Source organism: Lytechinus variegatus, chromosome 4, assembly GCF_018143015.1.
Source record: "Lytechinus variegatus isolate NC3 chromosome 4, Lvar_3.0, whole genome shotgun sequence".
NCBI classification, from domain to species: Eukaryota; Metazoa; Echinodermata; class Echinoidea; order Temnopleuroida; family Toxopneustidae; genus Lytechinus; species Lytechinus variegatus.
The window spans coordinates 42,125,950-42,150,730 of record NC_054743.1 but is presented as its reverse complement, the minus strand read 5'-3'; the positions used below and the strand labels follow the sequence as shown (position 1 = coordinate 42,150,730).

At 36.8% G+C, this 24,781-nt stretch overlaps 2 protein-coding genes across 2 annotated transcripts; both read right to left on the bottom strand.

Annotated features, from left to right (window-relative positions):
- Positions 1-765: 765 nt before the first annotated feature.
- LOC121413001 (tropinone reductase-like 3) lies at positions 766-13,386 on the bottom strand. The gene is made up of 10 exons (XM_041605764.1): positions 13,355-13,386; positions 8,859-8,914; positions 8,021-8,160; positions 6,764-6,856; positions 5,825-5,963; positions 4,944-4,984; positions 4,622-4,691; positions 3,632-3,668; positions 2,637-2,700; positions 766-1,926 (listed from the first exon to the last, which is right to left on the bottom strand). The coding sequence occupies exons 1-10, from the start codon at positions 13,384-13,386 to the stop codon at positions 1,759-1,761; spliced, it is 840 nt and encodes a 279-aa protein (XP_041461698.1). The 3' UTR covers positions 766-1,758.
- A 757-nt stretch (positions 13,387-14,143) lies between these two features.
- Positions 14,144-23,449, bottom strand: LOC121414088 (sulfotransferase 1C4-like). The gene is made up of 6 exons (XM_041607147.1): positions 23,096-23,449; positions 20,264-20,520; positions 19,738-19,855; positions 17,892-17,989; positions 16,640-16,823; positions 14,144-15,545 (listed from the first exon to the last, which is right to left on the bottom strand). The coding sequence occupies exons 1-6, from the start codon at positions 23,238-23,240 to the stop codon at positions 15,436-15,438; spliced, it is 912 nt and encodes a 303-aa protein (XP_041463081.1). The 5' UTR covers positions 23,241-23,449; the 3' UTR covers positions 14,144-15,435.
- Positions 23,450-24,781: the final 1,332 nt, after the last annotated feature.

Here is a 24,781-nt window from a genome sequence, read left to right as displayed (position 1 = left end):
TTCATATGAACAAAAATAAGATTGTAAAACAATTGTAAATATTCGAAATATGTAATTGATATCAAATGCACTTAGTGGTTTCATACATGCAAATTATAATCAATCACATATGAATAAATTATGATTAAAAATTACAAACTGAATTTAAATGCTAAAGTGTTGAACTTATTTAACTAACAGCGCTTTGATATTGATTTATGAAAGATTCTTAGAACTGAAAAAAATCGTTTATAATACCAAATGTTGATTGTAAACTAACAGTATTTGATTGATCATTGACTGTAAGTTTGAAATTATTAATTGTTTAAATGTTTGAAATTGACTGTCCATATGTTATAATCCATATCCAATAATAAAAAAAATATATTAGGATTCATTTCAAATTGCTTTTAAAATTGACTTAGAGAGAAATATGCCAAAGTGCAAGAATGCCTGCCCTGCAGTGGCGACACGGGGTGGGGCATTACCCACCCCCCCTTCCAATAAGGATCTGTGCCTCCACTTGCCCGCACCATAGATTATGAAAACTGACTAAAATATAGTAGTTTACAAACGATGCTGTGGAAGAGCCGTGGTGTAGTGGTTCTGACTCTCGCCTTGTAAACAGAGGGTGGTGTGTTCGAATCCCACCGCGGTCTAGCGTCCTTTGGCAGTTTGGCAAGGCGTTAATCCACACTTTGCCAGTCTCGACCCAGGTGCTAATTGGGTACCCGCTAGGATGCGAAAGATATTGTATGATTGATTTTTGCCTGCGCCATAAGGAGGCTGCGATGAATGCAAGGAATGCTCCCCAGGGAGTGTAAGCTGTGCAGTTTTCGTGCGGGATTGAAATGAATCAAATGACCGGGGTTATAATATGCTAAAACGCGCTTTGAGCCATTCTGGGAAAAGCGCTTTATAAAAATTGGCTATTATTATTATTGTCATTATACCTCATAATTTGGGAAATGTTTGAAGTAAATGCCAAAGTTACACCACCAAAACTAATAAAAGATGCAAGTATGATTGTAATGAAATTGAATTAGAGATTTTATTTTACTTATTTTCTTCTTTATTTCACACCCAAACCTGAAATAGGCTGATAAAAACAACATAAATACAATATAAACATTTCAATGATAATGTTCGTGGTGATAACATGAGATTGATGGATGAAAGAGAATGTTTTAACTACTAGTAGTGCTTCTTCTTAGTGTAAGAACAAAAACAGTGCTAAAAACAAATAAAGGAAATAATACTAAACTAAAGGGTGAGAGTGATCCGAACTTTAAAGATATTCTTAAACTAGTTGTGAATAATCATTCAAAAATATATATAAAAGAAAAAAGTGACATAAGTTGATAATATACAAAAAGGATCATAACAAACAAATCAAATCATCAACCAACAAATGAAAGTAAAATATGTGAATGTTTGTTAACACAGGAGTGTAAGCAGTCTGTATTTACAATGCAAGACAGACTGAATTTCGATTGAATTCTCTCTAGCGTTGAGGCCGTTGTTAAAATACCTCCAGTCGTAGAAATTCTTTATGAATATTGTATTTTTTAATTATGTCAGCTACTGAACGAAGAATTCTTATTACTTTATTATTCAAAATGCTTATAGGTAACTGTACAGAACTGAATAAATTGAGGCTTCTTACATTACTGCGATTAATATCATGACAATATACTTGCAGCTGTTTAACCTGCTTTTCTGTTCATGGAGATCTACTATACTAGTTCATGTAGTAGGTCCATGCATGGTCATGATGGTCTAATCGACTGTAGTGACTAGGAGATGACTCCCTCCATCTGCTAGGAGTGTTTCCCCCGTGGTAAAGGACGAGTCACTGGATGCGAGGAAAGCAACAACTTTAGCGATTTCGTCAACAGTCCCAGTTCTGCGCATGGCATGAGTTTTCTTACAAAACTCAAACATGGTCTGAAATACACACATGAAAAAAAAAAGACTTTACAAGAAAAAAGAAATTGCAGTACCGGGCCAGTCGCAGAAAAAAAAATCGCAATTAAACGTGACTAAAAAAATATCAATCGCAACTATCATTCAACCGGCGCATTAAAGACTTGCAGTTGAATTTTTGAAAAAATTATTGACGGGTCGGGGGAAGGGGGGGAGGGAGGAAACAAAGCAGTTCATGCTTCCGGAAAAATCACGAGTAGCGAACAATATATTTGGTAAATTAATAAAATTTCTGATAGATCGTGAATCATATCAAATTAATAATTGATTCATATTAGATCACATTAAATATAAAAAAAATATTAGATGCCTAGGGAGTGAAGGCATACATTTCATTCCCGTCGCTAGTTCAGCAACTATTTTTGCAGGGTCCATACTATTCAAAGGATGAAGATTTCGTCTACCATTGCAGTAATTCTAAGTCCAGATCAAACATCGGTTATCGATTGTAAAAAATACTTTCTACGTTGACATGGTTAGAATTATATGGTTCATTTAACAAAGCTTGCAATTAGTCATTAAATGACAATTTCCAACCAAGCTCAATCATGCAGACATATACTGCATTAGCATAATTATATTCGAGTTACCAATCGAAATCGTTCTCTTATTTCTTCATTATCTTACGATCAAATAAAGACCTTTGTGAGTCATGGGCTTTGTGAACATACCTTTTGAACTGCCTCATCTGTAACTCCCATTCGCTCTAAAATTCGAGTAGGAATGACACCAGGGCTATGAAAAAAATGAGGATAACACAGGATGGGGAAGAAAAATACAAGTTTCAAGCAGATTTTTAAATGAACCCTGTAGAATTATCACACAGTTAAGCTCTCAGTTGTGGTAACAGAAAAAAAAAACACGCCAGTAAAACAAATTTCCAATAAAATAAAAATCAATGTCATACAGTGATTGAATCAAACTTTGCTACCATGAAACTGAGATATAACATTGAAATATATATCCAAGATGACCCTGATTCTCGTCCGCCACTGGAATTTATACGTGACTGATTATATATATATTAATAATAGTAATAATTATACTTGCTTATATAGCGCTAAATACTTACTTTGTCAGAAGTCTCTAAGCGCTCTACAGTGTATGTATGATATATATATATTATTCGATATAAGGTTCAATGATCACCAACAAATCACAGTCAGTTTTTACGCTCCATCACGTCATTGTGTAAAGCCTAGGTACATAAAACCAATTATTGCAATAATGCCCCTCCCTTCTCAAATGTATACAACTCCACTGTACTGATGCTTTTACGGCACGTTAACAAGTTGAACAGTATTTGGGAGTTTGTGTAATAGACCTTCTACAATTTGGTTCAAATACAGATCTAGCCAAATAACGTCACATTCCGCCATCGAACAAATTTTATTCAGTTCCTTATTTATTCCTTATTCAAACATGATACAAAGTAATATAAATGAGATATAAACGGATTTACATTTCAAAAAGAAAAGCAGTATAAGAAAGAGCACGTGAAAGTATGAAACTGGGGTGGTGTACTGAAAGCAATGCTACTAATAAACCAAAACTCGACAAATTTATAAATGAAATATGGACGAGAACCAAAGTGGTCTAGGTTGATTCATAAAGGGCATTGTTTGTTGCATTCGATTGGCGAAGACATAAATATTTGAGAACTTACTTCACTGCATTAACCCTGACTCCATAAGGTGCCAATTCTATTAAAATTGTGAAAAAGAAGAAAAAAGAACTACATAATATATATTTCAAAAGGGAACATTTATGTACATAATATACTAAGTAAATATTTTGAATGCTGCTCAATTTTATTCACTGTTGGAATTCGTTAAAAGTTTTTACTACTGAGAAGACTATCATTATTTCTTATCTTAAAGTTATCATTATGTTTAATTTTTGCACAACTTTGACCTCAGTTTTGGATTCGTTCCATTATAAATTACCCTTCTGTTTTTACAAATAAATCCTTATCTTTTCTTAACGTTTGTGTTTCCTTGGTGTTTTATTGTCATTACTGTTAACTTTCTTAGTTTCTGGGACCATCTAAAAGAAAAAAAAACATTGTTAAACTATTGTTAAAATTCATTTCAATGTGCTTGTTGTATAAAATACTATTCAACGTTTGCATGGAATTTATGAAATTTTCTGACATTCATACTTAAAAGATACCCTGACAAACGAACGCAACTCACACATCTCTTCACGTCTTTTCACTCACACATACACGCGCACCCTCATGCACACACTCACACACTTAAAAAAAAGTGCACACCTTGTTACCAATAATGCATATAGCATTTCCATTTATTTTAAAGTAGGATAAAAGAGCATTGTAGATTAAATGCCTTGATCACGGGCATAGGAGCCGTGGCCGGGGATCGAACTCCGGACTTTCCATGTATAACCAGAAACCAGGCGCCTTAGACCACTCGGCCACGGCACCTCCAACTCACCCTCCTTCACGCACACACACAACCACCTCTAGTCCATTTTTTCACACGTAGGCTGTACTCTACGACACTAACGCTTGGAAAAGGTTTAAAAGCAACTTTGCGAAGGGGAAAAACAACAACAAATTGATGAATTGTAATATTTTCTGACCTCATCCAATCATTAATTGTGAAAAACATTTCTACCCATTTTATCAACGTACCTTCAGCGATACATCTTGTCATGTGATCTAATGATTTCTTACTTAGAGAGTAGCTTGTCATCGATGGCATCTAAAAGAGTTCAAAAATAAGAAAGTTGGGATGTGGTATGAGTTCGGATAGTGTAATCAAATCCAATATCTAAACTGTATATAATCTAGTATTATTTGCCCTTTTTATCATCTTTATCATGTTTTGATTTTTCATCGTAAAAAAATATCTAAAATAAAGACACATTTTCTACGACCCCTTCTTACCCACGATTAAAATGAAGACTTTTACTATGCACTAGAATGAACTTGCAAGTTTCAAAATCATACTCACGGGTCTGATTCCATATAAGCTCGAATTATTAACAACAGTGCCTGTCAAAATAGAAGCACGGTCAATCAAAATTGTCGTTAGATATACAACTACAAATTAGGGCAATTCTCTTTGGAGTTTCCAGTGATGCCTGTTGCTTTTTTTTTCGATAAAGGACTCTTTCATACACCCAGCGCAGAGTCAACATTTTGAAACTGCCTTCATAAACAAGAATAAAATCGGTATCATCAACTTTAGTGTTGGATGATCACTGTTTAGAAAAATGTTTTCGAGTGATACTTAGTCTTTTTTTTCAAAACAATAAACTGATTATTTTATTTAAACTGACTGGCATAATTATTGGAACCAAGACATATATAGGGAGGTATTTATTTCATATCCATACTGTGTATCTGTATTATAAATAATCATATTTTTCCTACACTTACATGGGTAACGAAATGCAGAAATACGTGTAGATTTAAAGAAAACATCTTAATGATTGTTCCAAAAATACTTTTCAAATTACTCCGAAGAAGATAACTGTTTAAATTATACACATATTTTTTTTCGTAACTATCGAAACAGAAAAATAAATAGAACACAAATAGAAGGTATCGAAAAAATACTTTGAAAAATAACTTTTCTAAAGATATTGACGCTTTTGGTAACAAATAAACAAAACCAAGAATGGGTGTTATTGAAAGAAGGATACTTCGGACTGTTCGACCATCTTATTTTTCCGAACATGTTTAAGGAAATAACCTCATATTAATTTCTAAAGGAAACTTGTGCAAAGAAGTAACACATGAAAATGTGTATTTTTCATGTTTGAATAAATGTGGGGGAACCTAAAAAATGCATTTTTATGTTGAAGATGCATTAAATGTTCTTATTCTGACCTTTTGATGCGATTAAGTGTGGAGCCAGTAGATGGGTTAGATAAAGGGGTGCTCTTACGTTCACGGCAAATATCGTATCAAAAGTTTCTAATTTCAATGTTTCGATTGAATCCAAAGAAGCCGTTCCTGCATTGTTAACCTATGTGAAAGGAAATGTATGAAACTTTATTGATAAATATGTGATCATGGTCATAGGCGGCGGAAGCGGGGGGAGGGGACAGACCCCCCCCCCCCCAAAAAAAACTTTGAGGTGGGGGGACGATCCCCCCTAAATTTTTAGTTGATGACCTTTTTTGTGTGTCAAATTTGTTTACATGTGTCCATCACAAAATTTCAGGTAGACCCCCTCTAATTTTTTGGGCTTCCGCCGCCAATGATCATGGTGATATGGAAATGTACCCGATAAAAAGCAAGTAACATGAGAACAAGACAATAAATTTAAAAAAAAGAAACAATGTCGTTTTCTATCATAAGTTTCATTATCACTTTTTAGATTAGTTTGACTTGTTCATTTTGACCTTAAAATTAGAGTAAAGATAACTGAAATGAGCGCGTGGTAAATATTTGTATTGCAATTAGTCCATTACACACATTCAGGAATTTCAGGTGATATGTTGATCTACGTACGATTAAAGAAACATGTCTATCAGTGTTTTGTTTAACCTGATACGTGGTCGAATAGAACTGGATGGATTTATAATGCACTCAGTCAACTTTTTAAAGACGCATCGTTGAGGGCGTTTAAATAAAAGTTTTATTATTCAAATTTCAAGCAAAATGATGTGTATTGAATGTTTTATTACATAACGATGTTTTTCTTGATTATACTTAAATCACAGGTGACGACTTTTTGTGCACGCACGCAACCAATCACAATCATTAGGATCCACTAATTCAGCTTTTAAAAATAAAATTCAAGGAGGAATGCTATAGGCTTACCAAAACATCAAGCTGCTTGAACTTCTGTATGGTTTGGTCAGCAGTTTTCTTCACATCGCTTTCAACCTCAAAATTTGCCTGAATGGGCAATATCTATGTATATGGAAATACGTGGAGATTAATCACTTTCTCAGAAAATCAGTTGGATTGCTTCAGTTTTTTTTTTTTCATTTTCATTGTTTCTTCAAAAATAAGACTTCACGTCAGAGAGGCGTAGAAGGAACGTTCACGTACGTCGCGACGCGTTGGTCCCTTCAATACGCCTACTTCGGTAAATTGCCAATTCGTCTACTGCCAACTCGTCCACTCATCCCATGGCCTATCTTCATTTAATGTCATTCTGTCTATCAACATTTCGTCTAACAACCATTTGGTCCATACCATTTGATCCAATTATCACTTCGTCTAATCAAAAGTTCGTCTATGACCATTTCGTCTCATAACCAGTTAGTCTGATATCTGTTTCATTTTTATTCATTTTGCACAATTAACACTTACTCTAATTAGACCAAATGGTATATGGACTAAATGGCTATTTGACCAACTGGTCATTATACGAAATGGTGAGTGGACAAAATGGCAATTAGACCATGTGGATATTGGACGATCTGATGGTAGAACAAATGATACTAGACGAGTTAGCAATTGGACGAATTGGAATTAGACCAAATAGGAATAAACCCCTACTTCATCCTGCGACTCCTGTCACAATTCCAATTGCAATTTTTGAATGTTAACATGATAAAATAATCTGTTACTGATGATGAATGTCTGGAATAAGACGATACAAAGCCCCAATGTATAATGGGGCCACAACAGGGTTGGCGGGACTATTGCAATGACAGATAGGATACAGGCGATGCAACACCTTTAAGTCTTTCCCCTTCTACCAAAGCCATGTACTGCCAACATCCGACGTACAGTTAACAGTCAAGCAATATCCTACTTTTCATTTCATAGGACTTGAGTAGTGACCTGAAAAGATCGTAGGCTAGTACATGAAATCTAGATTAGACGCACACCCTGCATAGTCATCCAATGATATTACCACGAAAGGAATTGTCGGACGTTTTATCCGACAGTGCCTCTTGGCCAATCAGAATGGAAGTTTTCAAATCTGATTTGTTGGGCAAAAACGTTGATGAAACTCTCCCTAGGTATATTACACACAATAACACGATAGGTACGTCCACTAGTCAAATTCCCACCCTGGGGAGAGTGTCCGATACTTTATCCAATGAATGGTAGTATATTTACCTGATCCCTTTCCAGACCTCTCTCGATACATTCTTCAACAACTTCTTGAAGATTATCCAAGTTCCGACCTGTCAAGGCTAGCCGACATCCAAGAGAAGCGAAATAGCGGGCCACACTTGCTCCGATACCTGAGCTAGCTCCTATCGAAGTAACCAAAAGAAGGTTAAGAACAAAAATCTCACAGGGGAGTATATTTTAGCAGAAGGCCCAACTCGGTGATATCCAAAGACAGCTAGCTCAATAGGAACGCTAAATAAAAGTAACATACTGATATAGCCATACGTGTTTATGTCTTTGACTGCCCACACCGTCCCCATGATATTGATCGGAATACGCAAAAAAAAGTTATCTTCTCATAATTTTCAAATTGGACCCCTCATCCATCCTACATGTCCTAAGAAATGCTGCGCCAAAGCAGACGAAATCAAACACATCAGACACTTTACATAAAGTCAATCCATCTTTTTTAGGATCTGAGACTGAACATGCTTGAAAACAGCCGACCACCATAACACATATTGGCAAATGGTTGAACTTGGCCAACAATAAACATAAAAGGTATTGGTGTGGTGGCAGCAGTGGGATCATAACCCACACAATCGAAATGACTGCTTTAGCGCTGGTTACGTCACCGAGTGATACATCTTTACATTGCAGTACCATAACATTAATCACATGTATGTATAATCTAAAGTGACGCACTTTACAAGCACAATATGTACGTGTAGAACTGGCCGGTATTATTTTGCTTTTTCAAAACACTCTATTCTGAACAAAGGTACTCGAGCAAGATCATACAAAATGTATGTTTATCTTCAACCGGTAGTTATTTATTTACCTGTAATGAGGGCAACTTTCCCCTTCAACGATGTCCCAGGCCCAGGAGTAATGGAACTGGAGATGGTGCCGACATTGTTTTAATCTGTTCCATAGAGTTTTCTGCAGGTTCTGAATTGTTTTCTAAGCAATCTGATCTAAAATCCGACCTATTGAAATTCTACAGGACAGGTCAACTATATCATGTATATGGAGTTTGACCTTGTTCTGACAATTTTGTATAGTTCTATTATGATTCAATACACCATAGTCAGGGACCAATAAACATAGACAGGCCATTTGTTTCCTTTTTGGAATAGACCAGTTCGTAGTTACTTCATGGGCAATTTTGGTCAAATGACCTTTCATTTCTTTCATCATGATAGGCAGATTTCAAAGCAAGATATTACGTAAGCTTGCCTTACATAGCAGGATGAAGAAATTGAATAGACCAGGTGACTAGAATAGCACACCAATGAACACTTAATGAAGGTATTTGTTGCATTCCTACTTTGAATGCATATCTTAGCATGTTGCACAATGTACTTGACAAACTGTGAAATACCAGTCGTTCGTGGAAGCATTGTTGTTTTTTGTGGATGTAAATGAAAACGACAATTCGAAAGAATATATGAATAATCAAGAATCAAAGTTGGTGCTTATCTCATTAGATTTTAAAGCACCAAGTCACTTTAGTACAAATGACCTTCTTCTGATCATGCGTAGAATATTTTGATTATGCGCAGAAAGGAACTACGAACTGGCTTATTGGGATTTTTTTAAAACGATGTTTGGATACAAAGTTTTCCGTTGCTCTTTTGGATTTTGACAGAGGTTGCTTTAAAAAATACATTAGTATTTCAGATTCTGAATCATATAGATTTTCCTTTATGTGTATAACATATTACTAATTATCACCCGTATCAGACATCTGAGCTGGTCATTTACAAAAGCGTATTGCCCTATATCGCGAAGGGATAGGTATATTTTTTGTATTTTCCTCGGTCTCAATGCGCATATTCCCGACCTTTCGTTTGAGGACGCGTACGCTTATTTAGAACGGTAGTTCATGACATTTGGGCCCGTCGTCATGGTCGTAAAACTCCGTCATGTAATGCAAATTGTGTGACATGAGATTTTTTTTTTCGTTTCGCATCTGGAACGGAAACATTCAATTTGCGTTTCGTGTGCAAAATTCTGGTTGCTACTATGGTAACAGCGATATATCTGATTTAGGACGACTTTCCAAATCCAAATTTGCTTCCTCCCAGAGCTCGAGAGGCCGCCCGGGGGACCCACTTCCATTGAATGGTGGATACCAGGCGCGACCACACGTAAAAAGGGAAAGAGTGGGTATACGTATAGGCCTATGTAGCGTTATGAGGGTGTGAGAAACAATGATTAAAATACCGAAAAGGGATATATTTCCACTACTTGTAGGGTGTCACAACCCAAATACTTGTTGAGAGATGCATTTTCATAATCTGGAAAAGACCTTCCCTTGTTTAGGGTGCTTTTCGAAACCCCATGGTCGCGCCTGGTATCCACTCATCAATGGAAGTGTACCCCCGGCAAACCCCCCATTTCTGCGGAAAAGTAAAACATACTGCCCATTACATTGTGTGCTAGAGGCATATCGTTTATGTAGAAGGTGCTGGCAAAAGAAAAAAACTCCGCAAATTTAGACGGTTTATGGCCTGTTGCATGCTGTGTACATGTCAACGCATTGGAAAGGATTTGGCTTGAGAGGTGATCTGACCCATAGAATCAATTGCCTGTGATACACAAATAATGCACATTAAGTGCAATATCGATTCGATGAACTGTAATGATCTATATCTAAGCCTTAATTCGGTAAGTTTTTCCTTACTCAATATGTACTCGATTTGTTTGAAAAATGAAAAACCACTTTCTTATCTATGTCATTATCTACATTTCGCATGTCTCCAGCCAGCTGGAGTAATAGCCATGATACAGGTACAGTCCCGCCGCGAGCTTAGGCAGGCAAATGGCATGGCATGGCATGCTGGTATCGTATGAAAGAGCTTTGCAAACGAAAATCAAGATCTATAGGGCCTGTAACACAAAGTTTGGCAATGATTGTAAAACAGTTTTGTACGTTTGATTGTATTGACTGTAATGTATAATCAATCTAGAAATTCGAGTCTACGATTAATCGTTAACTTTTGAGTTACCCGACTCTAATCTCGCGTTGTAGAGATTTGCGAAAGGTGCCTATTTACTTTGCATGCAGAGACGACGCAAAATATACCTTTGTATTTTCCCTGGTCTCACATCCGGGCATTTGAGGATGCGTGTAAAGAGATACGCTTCATAAGGATCTGCGCACCAACAATATACGTCATACATGTAATAAAGACATCACTGGATCCGAGCGCTTGCAAGTACGTCATAATGGTAAAGTGCAGAGCCTAGACCCTGATTTTAACATGACACAATAGAACTCTATTTTTTAAAAGAAATATCACCATTATCATGATTTTGCTCTAGAAATCTGATTTGGATTATAATAAAAATATTGACTGGCTCTTCTTTCGGGGAACATCAAATATATTGCCCTTAAAAGACCCATATTGCCCTCGTCTAAAGACTCGGGCCAATATCAGGCAATATATTTGATGTTCCCCTCAAGGCCAGTCAATATTGTATAAATATACTATATCAATCCAATTATCCTATCCGTAGATGCATTAAAAACATTTTTTACGCTTGCAAGCATAGTTCATGAGAATGATGATTTCATAGGATTATATCAGGTGCATCGTCTTCATGAAAAATATGAGGCAGATATTAAAAAGAAAAGTCAAAATCATGTAGACATTGTTTTGGCTGGGAGAGCACTAGAATTGCACCAATTTCAAGTTCTACCACCTGTGGCTTATCTAGTTGTTAATCGGATAAAAATTTGAAGGCTCCTAATTTCCTATATCATTCGCCTTCATTTTCCACTCGAGCAAGACGCACTGATCTATTTCATATGCTGAAAATGATGATAATACCAATATCAATTTAAAAAAAAAATTCTAGCAGCTGCATACTGTTACTCCGGGTTAAGCACGGCTTATCTGATTAGGTGCTCTGTTAGGACTGATATGACTAATAATATTGCTAAAATATGTATCTTTGCTTAGAATCTAATTCTTGGAAAACATTTTTTTTTCAAATGCAAATGGCTCATCTTGTCCGACCCGTGGGGTAAGTCGAACCACATTGTGGGTAAGTTTAGCTGGCACAAAAACTACGTAAAAAAGGCTATAGGGCAAGAACCAGCATTACAATTTTGGATTTAAAAAGTATTTTCACTTGCTAATTATCAATAAATACTAACATCCCCTGAAACATGTAAAAGTAGAATAATTGTTTTGTGAAAGGACAAGTTCACCCCGACAAAAAAATGGATTTGAATAAAAATAGAAAAATGTAAGAAGCATAACACTGAAAATTTCATCAAAATCGGATATAAAATAAGAAAGTTATGATATTCCAAGGTTTTCCTTAGTTTCACAAAACAGTTATATGCACATCCTGGTCGGTATGCAGTTGGGGAGACTGATGAAATCATCAACTCACTATTTCCTTTGTTTTTATCATATGAGATATGAAATATTATAATTTTCTCATAATTTTCAGGTGAAACATTGATTAATTCCTCCCTAAACATGTGGAATTAGCATTGTTTAATACTATATGGTTCAGTCAAGTCGGTCCCTGTGAATAAATCTTTTAAAAAATGAAATATTGTGTAATTCAAACAATAAAAAAACTAAATAGTGAGTGATGGACATAATCGACTGGCTCATTTGCATGTTACTGAGTTATGCATATCACTGTTTTGTGAAAAAAATAAGCGAAACTTTAGAATGCCATAACTTTCTTATTTTACATCCGAATTTGGTGAAATTTTCAGTGTTAAGCTAGTTTGATTTCCTGTACTCATTCAAGTCAATATTTTGCTGGGGTTGAATTGACCTCTAATTTGGTCCTTTCTGCCTGCACATCATTGGCTTCATGCCATACATGTACTTCCACATCCACACATTTCCCGTGCACCTATCATGTAAAAGACTCTGACAAGAATGAGGATCCATACCTGGGGCCCGTTGCAGAAAGAGTTGCAATCAATTGCAACTCAAAAATCATGCGCAACTTGATTTTCAATCAATCAACAGCGCGCATTTGGGACTTTCGATTGATTTTTTGACTTGCGTTTAAACGCAACTCTTTCTACAACGGACCCCTAGACTAACTATATTGTCATCTTGTGTCCTTACTGTATTTAAAAAAATAGATGTGGGTATATATAATGCGCTATCTATTTCACACTTATCACTTTTGGGGGCTGAAATTTTTTCCCTCTCTCAAACACTATACTCTATTTTATTGTTCAAACAATGTGTTGGCGTTAGAGATAATCAATATATTGCACCACTGCAATGTCTGAGTCAATTGTAATTGGCCTGGTGTGGTGGCTGAACTTACCCTTTAGCTCAACCCTACCCATTTACTACTCCTGGATGGAGAGTGTCCATTGTAGATGATGCCTTGTCAAAGGACGAGAGTGTCAATATTGGATTTGAGTCTGGGACCCTGTGATTGAGAGTCTGGAGGCTTATCCACTTATAAACTTTGTCACAAAATAAGAATGTGCGAGTGCCATCACCTGGTCATTGCTCATGTTAACCTACCTGTAGGCCCATTGTCCTTCTCAAAATGTACCCTTTTATAATCCCTCTCTTCTAATGGCTTTTCATTTCCTCATACTTAAGCAGTCACCATCTTACATCCGTACCCAACAGAAAACATCACAAAGTTTATTTAGGTTTGATTGTTGATTTAATATATCGTAGATATCAAAGGATTTATGAAAATTGAGCAAATAAACTGCATCTTACTAGACTTTGACAAAGTTTCTCAACCTTCACAAGGTTGGCCACTTAATATACGTGGCTCTACTCTGCAGTGGGTCAAAAGCTTTCAGTTGTCGTACTCGGCAGGTTTTACTCGAGGGTCAGGGTAGTCAGGAGACGATGATTACATCAAGAGTGCCTTAAGGTAGTACTGTCGGCCCGCTGCTTTTCCTCAGTTACACCAATGACCTGCCAGATTGTGTCATGCACTTAAAATTACGCCTCTTTGCTGATGACTACATGCTGTAAAGACGCATCAGGACGGTCACCGTTACGAGACTGTACATGGAGACCTTGATAGCTTGCAGGAATGAGAAAGAAAGTGGAAGCTGGATTTCCATGGGCCTCACCTAATTCAAGGTCGCTTTTCTGTTGGTCGTCATCAGATTTTCATTACTTTTTGGATGTGCGAAAGTGCGCAAAATAAGGTAACGCGCGAAATATGGTCACACCACTATACACCAAGTGGTGGAATATGCTGGAACAGCATGGGACGCACACACACACACACACACAGAGGAACGTCAACAAGATTGAAATGGTGCAACCAAATGGTACAACGAAGGTGTGCACGCTACGTAAACTGTGACTTCAACCGAACATCCAGCGTAACAGCCATGCTTGAAAACCTGAAGTGGCCATTATTGCACACCAGACGCCTTCACAGCCGCCTTTAATTGATATGCCGTACAGTGTATCGTATCTGCTTCAACCTATAGTTGATATCACCTTGTAGTCCTTCAGTGAGCTGTCAACAACAACAGCGTTTCATGAAGGATTTGTCGGACGTTTTATCCGACACTTCCCATGATAACAGTACCTTCTAGCCAATCAGGTTCAAGGAAAGTTTTCAGATCTGACAACCTGTCGGGCAAACATGTTGATGAAACGGTCCCCGGATCTCGATCAAGGACACAACATTGCAGCAGCCATCAGACCTATGCCTCTTCCTTCTTCCTAAGAACATTTAGGAGTGGAATAACCTCGAACAGGATCCAGTCGATTTCTTCTCTGTGTATGCCTTCAAGGCATTCTTTAGTAGGAATATTTATACTGTAACAAAATAGAAGGTTTATTCAAATATCTTCCGCATGGTTTTGAAACGGCAAATAACGTTAATTGAATAATTTTTAATCCATGTATAATAGGGATATTCAGTAATAGTTTGTAATCGATTACGTACGGATTTTCTTTAAAAATGAAATCAAGCACTACTTGCTGACTAAAAAACGATGATTACAACTGTATGGTTATGTTGGATATGTATCTTTAATTGTTAAGTGATGTCAATCATTGCGATCGATCCCCATTCATTCAGCTTGATTGGCGTATGTCCGACCCATTTTATGATCTCGATGATAGTCAATGATGACCATTACTAATATATTTCCTTTACTGTTTTTCCATTTGAAACTTTTGGCGGACCATACTAATGAATGGGACTGTCTTTCCTTCATTCCTGCATCTTGTTTTGAAAAAAATGACGAGTCACCATTGTAACAATGGTTTCAGGTCGGCTGACCGATAATGTTCTGTTTAAGTTCTCGAAATATTTGTAACCGAAAACGGCTTTAATGAAAGTATGTCATCGAAATTCATTCCAAAATTAGCTTCCAGATTTGCATTCAGATTCCATAATAATAATAATAATGAATTAGAGTCCGTTCTTAATCATTCAAATGTAAACTTGAGATCGGTGTCAACCATCCTATTTTGATACCATTCATCGAAGGCCTCGTTCTGCGCCACAGTGAAGAATTCTTTCCAACGAAAACTTACTCCTAGATGGAATGGAAAAAACGACAAGATTATTCACAAGCATAGTAGGATGGTATCATATTTATTCCGACGTGCACGTTTACTAACGATAATACAAATTTTACATTATATGGTTGGCCATTATGAACAGAAAAACTTAATATTCAATGTATACATTATATATATTGTATATATATTTATATTTGAAAATGGTATTGTAAGAATAGGCTTATTGTCAACAAATCATGTCTTCTGGGGGCGTTTCATGAAAGGACTTGTCGGATGTTTTATCCGACAAGTCCAATTTTATCCAACAGTTACCATAGGAACAGTGCCTCTCTGCCAATCAAAATCCTGGAAAGATGTCAGATCTGACAACTTGTCGGATGAAAATATTGATGAAACGCTCCCCAGGTGAATTCATGACACATCCCTACAGCTGATTAGCACCACTTCATCCATTGTGATATCAGCGCTCAGAGTATGAAATATGCGCAGATCATGATGCACACAAACATAAAAGTGGAACGTCCTTAAAGGACAATTCTACCCCAACAAAATCTTGATATGAATAAATAGAGAAAAATTTCATAAAAATCGGATGTAAAATAAGAAAGTTATGGCATTTTAAAGTTTCGCTTCGTTGCACAAAACAGTTATATGCACATCCCAGTCGGTATGCAAATGAGGAACTGATTACATCACTCACTCACTATTTCTTTTGTATTTTATTATATGAAATATGAAATATTTTTGTTTTCTCGTCATTGTCATGTGAAATTAAGTTTCATTCCTCCCTGAACACGTGGAAGTCCATTATTTAACTTTTTTGCTTCAGGCAAGGAGGTCCTGATCGTCAAATTCGTACAAATTGAAATATTGTACAATTCAAACAAAAAAAAGAAAAAGTGAGTGATGTCAACTCTCTCATTTGAATGTAACTGGCTCGTTCTTTTTGTTAAAAATAAGCGAAACTTTGAAATGTCATAACTTTAATTTTACATCCGATTTTGATGAAATTTTCAGCATTGTACTTGTCTGATTTTTCTCTATTGATTCAAATCAACACTTTTCTGAGGTGGACTTGACCTATAACTGTGAAATACAAAAGTGTTACCTTTATTAAGGAAAGCATACGCGCCGGATGATTTTACATAGTTTACTTTTCCAGTGTCCTCCAATTTCTTGAAAGTAGCTTTCTGTGAGTCAATGTGGCTAAAGTTTACCACTTTTTGTAGAACCTCTACCGACAGAGGGTGACCAATACCATTGGCGATTTTCTCAATGTATTTTGCTGGCTCCTATGAATAAATAAGACGATAAAAACACCAACAACTACTCCGGCAATGGTAATCAGAATTGTGGCATTTACAACAAAGTAAAGAACAAACCATAGTTTTCATATACAACCTAAAGCTCAACAAGTATTATCCAAGTCAATTGTCTGCCCCAAAACATACACGAAACCACGCCTCACACACCACTGACCCACTGATCATGCTGATCAGTATACACATATCTGTATATACGCAGATCGGTGACCCAAACCACGAGTAGAGGTCAGTGATTCTCACACGTCCACTAGCCGCACGCGAACGAGGGCAGACACACACACACGCACCCCAACACACACCCACCCTCGCACACACACACACACACACCCTTACGCACACACACACACCCACACTCGCAGAAACACACATAGCCCGGGGGGCCACTTCCATTCACGAGTGGATACCATGCGCGACCATGGGGTCTCGAAAAGCACCCTAAACACGTAATTTCCATATTCTGAAAATGCGTGTGAAACCCTATCCTTAACAAGTATTGGAAACAAAATGATACTCTTGGCAAATATTCCCTGAAATGAACCCCTTAACAAGTACAGGAATGTTTTATTGTTACGGGTCCTTTGGTCGTCGGCTTTACCTTATTTGGTTTAGTACGACCCCACCTTCTACACCTCGCGCAAATCGGACTCTAAACACGAAGTTTTGGGGCAAAAAGGACATCCTTTATAAAACATTTTAATTTTGTTTTATCATCCCCGCAAATTCGTCCTTAAACACGTAATTTTCCTAGCGAAATAGATACCCTTTTTTCATTATTTTTGTGTTTTTGACACCCTTATCACGTTACGTACGTAACGTGCCCTATCGTGAAAAAGACATCCTTTTTACGTGTTTTTTTGGTCGCGCATGGTATCCACTCGACAATGTAAGTGGCCCCCCGGGACACATAGCCAATCAGTTCACCCCATAATGCCTATATACCTACATGGATCTGTATTGGATTCTACCACCATGGTGATGGGGAGATCAACACAGTTTATATCATCACGCTTGGGAGTCACAAATTTCACGACTTACCTTCTTCAAATCCTCATAGAAAAGAAAAGTGACATTCTCGTGATCTTTTAGCTCCCAGAACGTACGAACATGTACTGGCCATGGACCCCATTGCATTTCTGATTAAACAATGAAATAAATAAATTGGCTTCAATAATGCAGCAGTGTTGGCTCTGAAAACAACTTAGATTAAAAGATTTGTGATATGAAAAGTACATTCGTTTCATAGTTTAATTCTAAATAAATAGATAAAAAGTGGTTGATTATCATAGACAATAAATTCATTTTATCACAGAATCTGTTTATTTGAGAACAAATTTTTTACCGGTTCTTTCAGGTGCTACCACCGTTCAATAATTTCAATATAAAACTTTAGCAATCATCCCAAAACCATTTTTCTGTTTGATAATTATCCATACTACAGTTAAGGACGAATCTGACACCTCCAATTGATTCAAAATTCAATAAGGCAAAATCCTTTAAAAAACAACTAGTAGCATCAACAATTATTGCCAACCCATTTCAATCCTAAACTGTTTGTCATTTTCTGAATGTCAAACATTTTAATTCCACTATCGTCGAAAGGCAGTTAGCTTTGTCAACTTTTGAGGTCCACAAAAAGTGGTAAATTATTTTCTCAAGTTTCTTCACAATCTGACGAGGTAATGGAGCAAAACATCATTAATTATTTGACTAAAAAATAGCATCTTGATAATGAGTACTCTTCCCATAATTTTTGGTTTCTTTTCCTCTAATTGTTTACTATCCTCCGTTTCTTTTTTAAATTTGTTTCAAAGTAAAATTTCACAACTTTATCCAAGTCATGGTACTCCTATATACTTAAACAACCTTTCGTCCAATTCAAACCATATTTTTCAAAATTCCAATTTTTGGGGGTAGATCTTAACCATTTCAGCATTGTTTTGTCTTTATCAACAACGGAGGCAGAAACATATCCAAATAGCTCGTAAAAAACTACATCAGTAATACTGACCAGTCTGGTATAATGAGGCAGTGGTATAGACAACAAGTTATGCCAAGCAACCAACTAAAAATTTTAATAACAAAAAGATTAAAGGCAATCACCACAGACGCCATTCCCCAATAGATTTTGCAACATAGAATTTTGGGGGTTGCAATGCTCACTTCAAACAAATACGGATAGAGCCAGCAACCAATCTTACAGAGAAATTACATAGATAATATGATAACAATGATAATCATGAAGGTTAAAAGTTCCACCCAGATGTTCAGAGAATAAACTTGTTATGTACACGTCCCTGAGAAAAAAAACCCATCAGGGTCCCATTGCAGAAAGAGTTGCAATCAATCGCAACTCTAAAAATCATGCGCAATTTGATTTTCAACAAATCAAAAGCGCTCATTTGGGACTTGCGATTTTTTTTTTTGGGGGGGGGGGCTTGCGTTTGAACGCAACTCTCTCTGCAACGGGCCCCTGATGAAGAGATCTCGGATTTCGTCATGTCTACATCCTGTGGGAAAGGTGATCATAGACAATACCTTGGATCTCATCATATCTATATCCTGTGGGACAGATGATCAGATGACAAGATCTTGGATCTCGTCATGTCAACGTCCTGTGGAGATGATCAGATGACAAGATCTTGGATCCATGATCATGACTTGTCATCTGATCATCTCTTCTAAAAGATGTAGGCATGACGAGTTACGAGATCATGACACCTGATTATCTCTCCCACGCGATGTAGACATGACGGGCTCCAAGATATCATCATCTCATCAACTTTTCAAGGATTGTAGACATACAAGATGATTGTCTGAACATCTGAGTGGCATTTTTAAGCTTCCATTAAAAATATATATTGATGAAGATTGGAGTATTTACTGTCAGTGACGAACTGTTCAATCGCACTATCCATGGTCAATGGAATGGCCGGGTTCTTCCCAGCGAATTGGAACCACGAAACTATCATATCCTTCGGATTACGGGCCAGATAGACGATCTGTAACATTCACAAGAAATGAGAAGTAATAACTTGTCAATTCCTTTCAATTCGTGCACATATGCGCCACCTACGTTTTTAAAAATGGGAAGGAAACTGGGTACATAAGCCATTTTTTAACCCTAAAACGAACAAATATTTAGAAAAGCTAATTTTGTGATTATGGTTTGTCCATGGTTCGATTTAAATTGACCAAATGACTTATCATTGCTGTGACAAAATGAGAGTCGAATTCAAGATGAAAAGTCGACCGAGGATGGATAAACTGGTTAAGAATAAGTTCTTCATAAATATAAACATAGTTTATCGTTTCAGCTCATAGTAAGATTAGTCGATAAATTATCAAGATGTACACTATTTTATGGTGGTTAAATAAGAGAACAAAAAATGAAATCTTTTGACACAAACCTTGGATTTGAGTATGTCACGTGGTAGAAGATTAAACTGCAGATGCGTAAGCATGACTCTTGGGGAGGGCGCCCTCTCGATAACGTCCAAGAACGGGGACATGTCGAGAGGGTGAAGCTTCTCTTCTTCTTTGGTTTGAGGGAAATGTTGATCTAAGTTGATCATCTCTACAGTACTGCAGTATAAAGATCGGTCTGTTTTGTCTGGGTCACCACCGCTGAGAATAAGGCCAATAATCTCCATCATCCAATGTGTACCTATTGGTCAAAGTTTCAAGTTTGTATGGTTTAAGTGCTGTTTCACAAAGTTTCCAAAGTTTTCCACAAAAGTTCAAAGTTTTAAAAATCGTTCTACTAGCTTTAATATTATTGTACAAGAGTGATTAACCCTTACATATTTTTTTTTTGGGGGGGGGTGAGGGTCAACATAACTCCGAACGAAGAATTTCGTCACTTCGCCGCCACGCGAAATTCTTAGACCACGCCGCTCAATGACTTTACTTTCATGTCTTGCAAATCGTTTGATACCAAGTTTGCAGCCCCGGGTAGCAAATTTTTTTTCCGGACTTTAATGCGCAATAAACCCATGTGCGCATGCGTTTGGACTTCGTGCCAAATTTGTACTTCGCTTCGTTCTCAAATTCAGCGCACACGGCGTAGTCTTTGCACACAGACTCTATTGGCTAGTATGACGAGCCCACGTGGACTTATATGGTGCTATAAGAGTCTGCATAGTTGTATGATTCAGACCCTAATGTCTACATTACATCGTAGGTACTTGGGTACTCCGTAAAAGAGAAAATTCAGAGAGCAAAATCATGACATTTTCATCAAAATCGGATAACAAATAATTAAGTTATCAAATTTCAAAGTTTAGCAAATTATTTTGTGAAAACAGTTATATCAGGATTCGTTTCAAGAAAACGAAATTCCCTGATTTTTTCTGTTTTCGCCAAGAAATTTTTGTAGTATAAAATACTAGTCTGACTCGTTCGATATTTTGGCCAATCAAAATTCCCTGATTTCCCTGATGGACTGGATACCCTGTATATATGCGCGCCATCATGATTATTCATGAGGTATAAGCTAATGGCATCATGTACCCATTTTCCCTTTTCTTAGATTACTTTCTTTCTTTTTTTCATACATGTGTGTATGATATGTCTCTCTTTTAACAGAATAATTTGCAGCAATGATTACTCAACACATTAAATCAGATGTCAATCAAATCTTTTCTATTCTTGGTGAACAAAATTTGAATGAATATACTTTCATATCATAAAATACAAAATAATATGTGAGGATATGACGTCATTAGCTTGCTTATTGCATATTCATGAAGAAATGCAAAGAACTGTTTCACCGAAATGATAAAAACTTTAAAATAGATCATAACTTTCTTCTTCCTTGCCTGATTTTGATGAAATTTTATGGTTTGAAATACATTTCCAATACACGGAGCTTGCAGGGTCTGAATAATAAAGTCTGCCTGTATACATTAGGGTCTGAATCATACAACTATGCAGACTCGTATAGTACCATATAATTCCACGTGGGATCGTCATACTAGAAAATAGAGTCTGTGTTCAAAGACTACGCCGTGTGCGCTGAATTTGAGAACGAGGCGAAGTACAAATTTGGCACAAAGTCCAAACGCATGCGCACATGGGTTTATTGCGCATTAAAGTACGGAAAAAAAATTCGCGCCCGGCGACGCGGTTCCGAAATTACGCAACATTTTGTGAGTGCATGTCCGACCCAACAGACGTCATTCAAAGCAAATTGTGCTTTCAACCAAAAATAAAACAAAACACAAATGTATGATTATTTTTACCTTATTGGTACAAATACATTTTTTTCAACGATATTTATAAACGCAAAAGGGTTCCCGACAAATTTCATCGAAAAAAAAAAAGTTTGATAAGAAATACCACAGAATAAAACAATAAAATACAAAGGAAATTAATCATGTTTTGACATTTTTTTTAGATGTTTGTTAGAAATGTAATATCATTAGCATTATACTACATGTAGCTATATAAATTAAGTTAAAGGCAAATACATATTTGACGCAAAATTCATACGATTATTTGCTTAATCAAGTACGTAGAAAATATAAACAAAAACTTTTTCTTATCTTACTACACAATCTTTATATCCGGCTGTACGAGTGTGCAAATTTTCACGGTGATCACGCAATCAGCGACTGAATATATCCCCCAGTGTATCCTGGGTTCCATTACACAAACGTAAGCGATTGATCGTATGCTTGATTTTTGCGATTGATTGTACAGTGTAGTCAATGGAATCAATCGTAGAAAAAATTCTGTAGGTCCGGTCTGCTGTATTTGACCATCCCCAACCGATGAAAGATTCCAGATTATAAATTATTTTTTTAGATTGTGTTTTGAAGACTTTTTGGTAGTAAATTAGCTGTATAACGCAAGTGCCAATTTAAGCCCGTAGGCTGTAGCAGACATGATAACACATAGCGCTTTTTTGTAATACCAGTAATATTTTCCCCTCAATGAAACTGTGAAAAATCCGTAACCCCTGTGCATTTGCATTGTTGTTTTAATCGTTCTCCAGTCCCACACATGCAATTTTAATGACGGCTTGCGATTTCAAGAAAATCGACCGAATGAACAAAACATTAAAAATAAAGCATTATTCAGTTTTCTTTAAACAATATCAATAAACAAATTGAGGCATGAGACACATCAGATTTTTCCCCCTTTTTATTACCTTGCCCAACAACCATGAAACTTTTACAGAGCTTTCTAGATTTCAGATTGTCAAAGCAACTATCGAAAATGGGGAATTCCCTACTTACCGGCTCTGGGGAAAGTCAAAATCCAGATGTCACTGTCTCGCACTTGAAAAGACTTAAGTCGTTCGATACTGGAATCCAAGACGACATTAGGGTACACGATTCCTTTATATTCATGCTGACCTTTGAAGTATGGGGCATCCCCCATGTTAAGTTTAGATAGCGATAGTTAAGTGAGTAAAAAAAAAAGATATCAAATCATTCCTGAAAACAAAATTCAAGAATAATGAAGTTCACGTGCACGCTGGTTGTACACAGCATACAAAACTGCTCCGGATTTCTGACCTTTGGGATCAGCGTACGTTCAAGCTTTGCTTGCTTTCGTCGCCTTATAAAGCCTCGCACAAAGCTTGTCTGCCGAGGAGGGTGAGAAAAAAAAGCTTCGGTGATCGCTGGACCATGGAACCATTAACTAGTCTGCAAGCACTGACCCTGATTGAAACTTCGATCAACAACTTAGTAAGTCCTCACACAAGACTTGCACAATTGTCACTTGAGCGAGAGAGCCTTCAATCATTGTTGGCTACATTATTTACAGCAGGTGACCAATACCCCTTCCATTAACCCAGTTATGCGGATTTTAACAGCATTATTTGGTTGTAAAATCGGAGGAGGACCAGAGTTATCCGCATTATTTCGATGCTGCAATTATCCGCATAATAGCAGCATCGGGACCAGATTTTGACTTTATGAACGCATTTCCAAAGTAATGCAGATAATTGCCATGGTGCGGTCTCAAGGTCACCCTTTTGCAACGCAACCCCATCGGAGGGGGCGTGTGCAGTTGCCGTGACAATTATCCGCCTTTTTCGGGTCGGGCGCTCGTAAGAAAATACTGCGGATTATTTTCGGAGTTTGTGAATGCAATCTTTATTGAATTATCCGCATTACTCTTAGGCGGATATTTTGAGGATGGGTTAATGAAAGGGGTATTGGAGTCGGGTGAGAGGCGCCGCGCACGATGAGTCTTTGTATTCAGTTGCGTTTTGGGAAATAACAACACTGAATGTCTTTCGTCAATGCTGCTCAAACTACTCTAGTTCTTTTTAATCGGCCAACAATGATGAACCCCACTTTTCTCATGGCTGCCATGCATGAGAGGCTCCTGAAGAAGAACACTCTTCCGGTGGGAATCATGCATGCAATAAGCTGTTGCGATGTCAGGGCATACTTTAACTTTAGGTAGACATATTTAGATTTTAGAGACACCCGATTCAGAAATTACTGAACACGTGAGTTTGATTTGAAGCTGCCCACTGTAAAAAAAAATGATGAAACAATTTATATCTAAATCAAAAAATTATATGTATTTGCAGACTTTACAACTTCTCTTGTCATGCTCGTAAAGATCTATTTTGTCATTTGAGCGAATACAGTCCACTCTTTTTTACAAGAATCTAAATTGAAATGTGTTTTAATGCCAGTTTGATAATGTATTTATTCAAAGTTAGGGTTCTGTTTATGTTTTTACTTCGATCTATCTGGTGGCTTCAAGAATCCCTAACAAAAGGCTCCTTAAAATTTGCAAACATCTTGTTCTTCTTTGGTAGTCGCACAGTTTAGTGCACTGAAGGTCGAATTAATTGATAGCATACCTTGCAAAAGCACATTTAAAATATGATATATATATATATATTTCACAAGCAAGCATTACTATATTTGTTTCTGTGAAGGGCGCGCATTCTCAGC